Raw genomic sequence first — 10,051 nt, 5'->3', positions numbered from 1 at the left:
ACAAGTTTTAATTTAATCTGATTGTCATAAGGTTCCATGACTTTGTCCACACAGGGCATCTGAACACACAAAATACATTTTGATAATTTTCATTAAATTTGGGGTGTTTTATTTAACTTTTGTACACCTGTGGTGTTCCCGGTCAAAAATGACCGGTCATTAGAAATGAATGGGAGACTACAATTAGTGTATAAAATTGAGTTCAGGCACATGCCCATTCATCAGATGGACACACTTCCTCTCCCAGACCCCCACATGCATGTGTGTTTGAGCACACACACACACGCACACACACACGCACACACACACACACACACACACACACACACATACACACACACACACACACACACACACACACACACACACACACACACACACACACACACACACACTTCACTCCCCTTCTTGGCTTCCATGGCAACCCCCATGGGAACCTTTCCCCAATAGAATCTTTCCCCCACAGGAACCACACCTGTCGCAACATTGTTTCAATAATATATAGAACTTTTCTTGCAGCTCTGGTATATAAAGCTTTTTTGAGGCCTTGCTCACAATTCATTCTGTGGCAGCACAATGACCAAACAATATACTGTATGTGAGGCTCTTGATTTTATCTTTGATCATGACACTGGTGAGGAGGAGAGAGGCCAGGAAACTGACAGTGAAGATGCAGTAAAGTTTTCATGTGTAGTTTTGGGCCTATGTCCTTTCTTTGTGTTGTCAACTATCAATGTCAACTTGTGTTGACATTGATATTCTTCTCCCTGGCATCCTCTGTTCATGTAGGCTAATTTTATCTTGTAGGTCTGTTTCATGACTGTAGCCTATTATTACTGCTTTTAATAAAAATAAATAAATACATTTTTTGAGTTTCTGAATGAATCATCTGACTTTTGGAGGCTGTTCATGTGAAATTTCCAAGTAGGAAATTTGTTTTTCCGGCTATATCCGATGGGACATGAACGCACAGTCCACTCCTTTCCTCCCAGTCCAGCTCAGTGTCTGCCGGTGTTTAAAGTTCTGCTGGAGACTTAGATTGGAGAGCTTGGTATACACTCCTATACTGTAGTAGGCTACACTTCATATTTGCCCCATCTGTGATTTAGTTTTGTACATGTTCATATTTAATTTGATATTAAGAGAGAGAATCACACAGGAGGCAATTACTTTTCATGGCACGGCTCTCTGTGACATATAGTGTTCTCACATGCATCAGTATGTTTTAATTCCATTATCACTATGGTAAAACTACAGTTTGAGAAGTTGGAATCCTTCTGTTGTACAGTATGCTACAAACAGGCAGAATCTTTGACAGCAGCAAGACCAAATAGGAGAGGAGGGATTGAAGGAGAGGAGGGATTGGAGGAGAGGAGGGAGTGAGAGAAAGTGGACGCCATTTGGGTCGGTTGATTTGCTACTTCATCATTAAAGATGGACAAGTGGCCCCATCATAACTGACATAGCCCACACAATATACAATATAACTCATAGCCAAAGGTTTTATGCACAACCACAAAATATGCACCCATTATTTATTTATTTATTTTTATTGAACCTTTATTTAACCAGTTAAGTCTCATTAAGTCTCACTAGCCTGAAGCTGCCGCTAATGCAAGTTAGAAAATAGCACAGACAGTAACTTTAACTGTGAGTTACTACTATGTTAACTGTTGTACTCACATTTATGAGCTGGTAATTCCCCTGCCATGTTTTGTCAATTGGCTGACCCCCTTCACTTTTCAGTTTTGTTTTGTGAAAACACACAGAACTGTTCTCCATGCTGGCACCCAGTACATTTCATATTTGGCCAAGAGGGTTTTGCATCAAACCCTCCACTTGTTGGAATTTCCTTTAACACAGGAATGACATATATGAATTGTTAAATTGATTGATGTTCCCCTGTAATTGCATCTTTGCCATAATTTTGTTTAATCTATAAATATATTGCACATGTTCAACAACATATACTGCAAAGTGCATGATGTCACACGAGGGCAGCAGCAGGGAAATGATAATAAATACAAATACAAACATTAAATTAGATGTCTGTATATAATTTCAGAGGTTTCAAACTTTAGAGTGGCCCTACATGAGTTCAGGTATGGTAGACACAAATTTTAATCTGCTCAGTTATATGAGGAGTTAATGGGAAGACTGGAATCAGACATATATTTTCATTTTTTTCATGTATTTTCAAAAACAAGGGTTATAGTCAGTGGTGCATGAGTCCTACAGTAGACATACAGTATATATAAAAAAACACATACAAAAAAGCATATAAAAATATAAAAACATAAAATACATATCATCAAATATTTGTAAAATTGTACATTCATCATTATTCAGCATCTCTAAAATATACAGGATCCACTCTATAAATGTGTTGGGAAGGACTTGAGCAACTTTTAAAAAGTTCCATAATTCTATTAGGAATAGAGAATCAATTTGTGAGAAAGAGTTGGGGTCATGTTTTTGAAACGGTAGATATCTCATTTAAAAACAAAACTCTTTATGTACCACATAAAAACATCATATCATACAATCACATATATATACACATATAAAAACATTAAACATTGAATGAAGTGCACATTTACAAGCTGCATGGGGCAGTAAGTGTAGGCTACACATTTGCCAAGGTAAATATGGTAAATCTGTACATTACCTGGTTAACGTGGACAGAAAACACATTTATGGTATGTTGATTGTGCATCACCTCACACACACACACACACACACACACACACACACACAACTTTAAATCCATCCAATCAATTCTATACTCCCCTAATGTCAAAGTTCAAAGATCTGTGTGCATTTGATTTGGTTTGGTCTTTGGTTTGTTCTTTTTTCAGAGGAGTTGGTCATTGCCTGATCTGTTCGTTCTCCTGTGTGACTAAAGAAGCTTGGGCCCTTGAGATAAAAAGGAAAAACATTTCCACTCTTATTAACACATTCTCTCATACATGTATCTATAACAATATTAATTTGTACACATCTCAGAATAACAATTATGTGGATGAAGGTGCTAAATATCAGTACACAGTGGTGCAAAATCTAGTATATGTGCTTTGCACCAGGACTTGGATCTATGACTAATAGACAAGTCAGTTACTTAGGTAGATAGGTAGGAAGAGTAGGTAGGTAGAGTAAGTAGGTAAGTAAATAGGAGGGTAGTTAGCTAGGTAAGTAGGTAAGTAGGTAAATAGATGTGTGTGTAAGTAGGTAGATGGGTAGGGAGAAACTATACAATCTGCTGTTGGCATGAGCATGACAAAGTACAACGAAGTAAAGATTGAAAAGAAGACACAATAAAAATATGAGAGTGAATAACAGTAGTATGAAAGTGTCTTACTCTTGAGTTTCTTTGACTGTTGTCTTTTCCTTCTCAGGGTCCCTGTGAGACCTGGTGGAGGATTTATAGAGTCAAGCCTGAACAAACTATCATGTGGACGTAGTCAGACCAGGCCTCTGCTTTAAAGGTGCTACATGTAACATATTAACATCAATAAATCATTACCACATTCATTTTGAGACATTATGAGACCATCACTGAGAAGACTGGCAGCCTCTACATTTTACATAGTATGAACAATCTGTTGGACTGCTGTGTGGCACAAAGCAGGAAGGAGGGAGCTGTTCTTCCAGTGCAAATGGAGGTCAAGCTTTCAGAGTTTCTGACGAGGACAGATGGTGTCTTGAAAATGGATTGAAACACACACCAGTATTAGTGGGGTGCTGGCCCACAGAAACAAAGATTCAAAGTAAAAAATTGTAGCCGCACATCCCATCTGTGCTTGCTGTGGAAACGTTGTTTTTTTAAGACAATAAAGAATTCTGCATCAGAGCTATGGGAGTGCAGCTACAATGTTTTACTTTGAGAGGACAGATGGTGGAACAAGTGAGAGGCCGATGGAAAATCATCCTTTTCAGTAAAGCGAAAGAGAAAATGTTCACCTAAGTAGCAACATCGTCTTTGCGACAGGAAGCAATGGGGTTTATGGGAAATTTGGTCTTAATTTTGATAATCTCTATCACTAACAATAACACCAATGTGAGATAGAGGCTACCGATCGGCTCAAACATGGTCTCCATTATTAATTTGACAATAATATATTGATGTTTAAACTGTAAGAGAGCTGTAAGTCAAAGATTGTGTTGAAGCTGTTACCTGTTCCTACTCTTTTGTATTATCAGGGCAGAGACGACTGTTATCATAGTGATAAATACAGCACCAGCAACAGCAACAGCAGCCGCTATACCGATCATAGTGGCACCTACGAGAAAAAGACGACAGTTGCTGATATGGCACACACAACATTCATAAAGAAAGCAACTACAAATCAAATATGAAAATTAAGTTGAGACGACTTGAACACAAACTTACTGAAACCGCTCTCATCCACTGCAGATTCCTTATCCAAACCTTAAAAAAGAAAAAAGAAACCTTTTAAACATCAGCATCATGAAGTAATTAATCAAGTATCTATCTATCTATATATAATATATAATCTATCTGTATATAAATGGTAGCATTGAAAGTGTTTCTCACCAACAGTTGAGGACTGACTGGCCTCAGGAATCGTCTCAGAAATCGTCGTAAACACCTCCATCAAAGCGCCAGAGAACAGTCGCACCTCACACCCGACCTGTGTACTGTTACCATGGAAACCTGACAGTACAGCGGTGGCAGTGACAGTGACTGTACCGTTGGCGTTGGTGACACTGGCAGTGCTGTAGTTTGAAGAGCTGAAGTCACGTCCAGGAACCATCAGCGTTACAGCGGGAGCAGGCCGGCTTGTGGCTGAGCAGGACACAAGTGACCGCCCAGAGTTTGATTTAGTGATGTGCAGTGTGGGCTCATGCTCTGTAGAGAAAACACATTAAAAAGACATCCGCTGGATTAAGTTTTTACAAATTACATACAGTATTTTCTAAAAGGAAAACATCAGCTTTTGGAAAATAAGCTCTTTGATCTACTTGAAATGGTACCTGTGTGTGCCCAGTTTGTTACAGTGTATGCTAATGCTTTTGCAATCAATGCTTAGTAGATGTAAAAAAAAAAAAATCGCATTAATATTAGCATTGTGACGCACTAAGTATTGAACACAAAAAGGTGTTTTCTTGTAAAAAAAACAATACATTGTTCAAAGAGCTTAAAAGTATATTCCTTCAAGGAATAATATTGAGACTGCTGTCAATAAAAAACCCAAACTATTTATTTTAAAAGGAGATGCCGTTCTGTTTAACATGCAGTTCCTTTTTGTATAATCTGATATGATCTGATTGATGATAAATTAATAAACCAGTAAAATGTAATCATCTCAATAAGAAGATAGCAAAATGGAGACTGACGTTCAGCAAATAATGTTTCTCTGTAAGTGCAGTGAAATAGGCTGTCAGACTACAAAAGAAGAGCTCAGCAAAGACATACAGGCCTATAAGTTAACGAGCCTTTGTGTTAACGTGAAACTGTGTTTTAACACTAACTGCACACTGAAGTTGTGAACATGCGTACTGTATACACATATCCACATGCACACAAACACACAAACACACACATATATAAAGGACCAGACCGTACCATAGACTTTAAGGCAGGTGTTACCGGCCAGGACTCCTTCAGGATAGGTGTAAAACAAACAGCGATAGCAGCCTTCATCCTGCTTCGTTACACTGCTGATAACGATGGAGCAGTTCTGCAGTCCTGCATCTTGAAACTCCACTCTCCCTAGAAAGTCAGAATTAACCCTGGCGCCAAAGACTTCATTGTAGGTGCCAATATTCTTGTCCCCCTCTGGTAAAACCTTTCGTCATGTAACTTGATGAACTTCTTTAGACAGTGTGAGTTGACAGTTGAAAAGGACATCCTCTCCTTCTGATGCCATCACAGTCTGCTGGGTTCGTATCATCTCTGTTAGACCTGGGGGAGGAATTGACAGTTATAAAAGTATGCAGAGAAGTAGGGGTTGAGGTGTGTGTGTGTGTGTGTGTGTGTGTGTCCATTTAGGGTTGTAAGATTACACTTACACTGGGCTCTGATACGTTGGAGGAATTCTACTGACTCTACTTCCTTAGCCTGCCCTGCCGTAAGTGGGCTTGACTGATTAGCCCCTGGGTCTAGTGGTCAAGTAAGCCTTCTAACCGTCTGTCAGTTCCAATGGAACTCGGCACCAAGTGGCAGTAACAGCAACACAGAGCAAACAGATCTGTAGATGATGCCATCAACATGGGCCTGCACTTCCTGCTGCACCATCTAGGCTGTCCAGGGACATATGCCAGGGTCCCGTTTGTGGATTTTGGCTCCGCCTTTAACACAATCGTCCCGGAGCCTCTCCACTCCAAGCTCTCCCAGCTGTCCGTGTCTGAACCCATCTGTAGATGGATTACTAGCTTTCTCACAGACAGGCCACAGAAGGTCAGGATGGGAAAATACAGGGGTGCACAGGGGTGCGTGCTCTCTCCTCTCTCTTCTCCTATTCTCTCTACATCAATGATGAGTCAGCATACAGACAGGAGATTGAACAGTTGACATCATGGTGCAGTCAAAACAACCTGGAGCTAAATGCCCTAAAGACTGTAGAGATCATAGGGGAATTTTGGAAAAGTTCCCACATGCAATTATGTTCCTAAATGCATAATCACCACTATACACTGCACCTTCCCCCCGCCCCATTACTATCACACAACACTACCACTCACTAGTATTTATTTATTTATCCATCATAGTGTAATATTCAAAACAGTGCAAATACTTACAGTGCAATGCTTATATTCTGTATTTGATTATTGTCAGGGAAAAATGCTTTCCTCAATACTTGGATTAATACGCTGAATCAGATGTCTCTGAATACAAGTCTTTTATTACATGTACATGGAGGAGGATCTTGGGCCTTCTTTTATACAGTGTAATCACACAAGTCTGAGGACATGAGCAGGTGTTATAGATCATGGTAATACTTTTCCTTTTATGGTTATGAGACAACTCGCCTCATAGGAGAGAGTTTTTCTTCAGTCTCTTCTCGGTTAAACACAGTTCATTTTCAGGGTCATTTTCTCTTTCTCTCTCAGTAATTTTCCATTCCACTTCCACTCAGACACTGTGCACGCACATATCACATATTCTTCTTCTTTTTTACTTTTTAAAATATACACAGTCTTATTCTATCCTAAAGTTATCTATTTTTATGTTATTTATTTTCCACATTATCTTTTTTTTCTGTTTCTATATTGTTTAGTTTTATATTACTATTTTTATTGGTTTATATTGTCTTTTATTCTTTTCTGTCTTTTAACAAAGTACACAAGTAACTACTAATGCATGCAAAGTTCCTCTGTCTGAGACTTAAATTGGTCTCTATTAGGGTATGGCTCTAGAATCTGTACGCTACCATGGAACTAATTAGGTAATGCGAATAATTTCTAATAGCATGTGTCCTGTGGTGGGCGATACATAAGCAGTCTCATCAAGGTCAATTGGAAACACCTTGCTTTTGGAAATTCTAAAGCTTATAAGGCTTGAAAAATCTATCGCTGCCATACAGCGGCCTCAGTAAGGCGTCTGTCTCCTCAAGCGTTCATGCTGTCACCAGCGCTATTCTGCCACATGCCCCTGACTACATAGCATTTCCAGCAAGGTGAAATGTCATCACGGATATACAACAGGCCTTTCTTGACAAATACAAAATCCCACAGGTCATTGGACCGATCGATGGGACCCTCATGCCACTACTGACACCAGCTGCCGGTCATGCCGCTATAAATTGTCAGGTGGTGTGTGATCATCGGGGCCTAATCACTGACATAGTGGCCTGGCAGCATACATGACTCCTTTGTGTTTGTCAATTCATCCCTGGGCCGAGAGGCAGCGAGAGGTCCCCCTGATGACTGGCGTTTCCTTGGTGACAGTGAGTACCCACTCTGGTCATACCTTTTCACCTCAATGGCAAATCCCTCAACTGACAGTGAGCTGCCTTACAAGGCCATGCACACACTTTCCAGTAGCATTGTGGAACACACACCATGGCGAGGTGGAAGCTGCATTTCAGATGCGCGCACAAGTCTAGCGCTGGCCTACACTTCACTCCGTGCAGTCATTGTTGTAACAGCTATTCTGCACAACATCGCTGTCCAGGGGAGGGCATCATTATGTGCCAGAGAGGAGGAGGAGGAAGAGGAGGAGGAGGAGGAGGAGGAGGAGGAGGAGGAGGAGGAGGGCGAGAGATTGGCAGTTGTGCATCAGCCAAAGGATACACAATACATGACTGGTTTCACTGCACCTAAACAAGTTATTGAACATTTCTTTTGAAAATAAATCGCTCCCCTTGCCCCTGTCCCTTCTCCAGAAGCTCACCACTCCAGTTGCATCAATCACCGACGCCACCCATTTTGTGTTTTGTCTCCTATTTCACGGTCCCCTCAGCACCCAATGATTTTTTTTTTTAAAATATCATTATAATTCATCATTCCTCTCTGCCGGGACACATCACTCCATTTAATAGACAGATCATTAGTGGGGAAAAATATAGGCCTAATAAAGAAATAAACTATATAAGATGAAAATAAATAAATAGTAACAGTAAATAAATAATAATTATAATAAATAAATAGATAACAATAAATAATTTAAAAACAGCCTAATAAACATTAAAATCTCATGCTAAAAAAGTTGCAATGAGTCCATCTGGTGACACTTGTGTTCCGCCAGCCTGAATAAGAATAAGACTTCCAGTCTGATTTTTTCAAAATAAAAGCATGATTTCTACAAATCCACAACACTCAAATTTTGACTAAAAAATGTATTTTTGCACAAAAAAAACAAATAATTAAGTAACAAAATGCAACTATACAATATGTACAACGTTTTTCTATGATAGGAATTGTAATCATGAAAGTTTCCCTCTACATTTAAAAGGAGATTTGGCATTTCTGGACTACATAGGCTACACAGATTAAACACTGCACAGGTCACCTTTCATTGTAACTGAATAAGTTCTATGTCAAAACACTCCTGCAGACTTGTACTTTCACACTAACATTTAGGCCCAGGCTGTTTAAGAAAAGTCATGGCAGGCCCTCAAAGTCAGACACACTGTAACACTGTTGGACACTGTACAGTTTAACTGCACAAGTTCTATGTCAAAACACTTCTGTAGATGTCACTGTCGCACTGTCAGTTTTCAGCTATCAAATCCGTTTGCGGAAGAGACTTTGTCACAAGCGTCACAATGTTGACTTGTCTAGGCCTACTGTAGCCCAATGACCACATTTTCATTTTTGGGTTTGCTGAAAACTAGATGGGAAAGCATTTGTTGATTGATACAGTAGGCTACGTTTTTTGTGGCTGCCACACTTAACAAAACTGTGAATTGATTTGGTGTTGATACAGTAATCAAGCTGCAAACATAGCCTAGTGTGTGACGCTGGAATTTCGGACTGTCATGATAATTTTTAGGCTAGGCTACCACCATTCCATTATGATTATAGGTAATAATATTATTATTATTTGTTCAGTCAAGTCAAGCATATGGTAGCCTACTTTTAAAAAAAAAAAAAAATTAGAATATGGCACATAGTCCTGGTGAACCTGGACACTAATATGACCACAATCTGACAATCTGAGTCTGCTATGAACAAACAATGAAATGTTCAGGTTAAGTTTACTTAAGCAAATTTATGTAACATCGTGTAACATCTCACCTTTTGAAAAGCCTCCCAGCAGGAATAAGAGTAGAGCGGTTGCGTTAAGAGCCGTCATTGTGGAAATGAACAAAAAACACAGAGCGCATTTTAAAGTGTAACCTAGACCTATCCTACATGACGGAGCCTCTTGGTGCATAAAGTGCTGGTGGGAAGGTCCGACATCCGGGACTTCAGGGTCGGCTGCTAAACATTGTTGCATTCATGTGCTATTTTGTCGGAAAAACAAAACACAATCAGCCACAAAATATGCGCCCATTATTTTCTTTTATTTATTTATTTTATTTAACCTTTATTTAACATGTTATCTTATGGTAATTATCCTGCCATGTTTTGTAAATTAGCCGAT

The 10,051-nt window shown here is 39.4% G+C and overlaps 1 protein-coding gene across 1 annotated transcript; it reads right to left on the bottom strand.

Annotated features, from left to right (window-relative positions):
* Nucleotides 1-1,568: 1,568 nt before the first annotated feature.
* Nucleotides 1,569-9,840, bottom strand: LOC144543027 (uncharacterized). Its single transcript, XM_078291160.1, has 7 exons — nt 9,703-9,840; nt 5,588-5,926; nt 4,556-4,870; nt 4,391-4,429; nt 4,175-4,280; nt 3,359-3,409; nt 1,569-2,916 (listed from the first exon to the last, which is right to left on the bottom strand). The coding sequence occupies exons 3-7, from the start codon at nt 4,773-4,775 to the stop codon at nt 2,868-2,870; spliced, it is 465 nt and encodes a 154-aa protein (XP_078147286.1). The 5' UTR covers nt 4,776-4,870; nt 5,588-5,926; nt 9,703-9,840; the 3' UTR covers nt 1,569-2,867.
* Nucleotides 9,841-10,051: the final 211 nt, after the last annotated feature.

The sequence above is a fragment of the Centroberyx gerrardi genome, chromosome 21, assembly GCF_048128805.1.
Source record: "Centroberyx gerrardi isolate f3 chromosome 21, fCenGer3.hap1.cur.20231027, whole genome shotgun sequence".
Classification (NCBI taxonomy): Eukaryota; Metazoa; Chordata; class Actinopteri; order Beryciformes; family Berycidae; genus Centroberyx; species Centroberyx gerrardi.
This window is presented reverse-complemented; position numbering and strand designations above follow the sequence as displayed.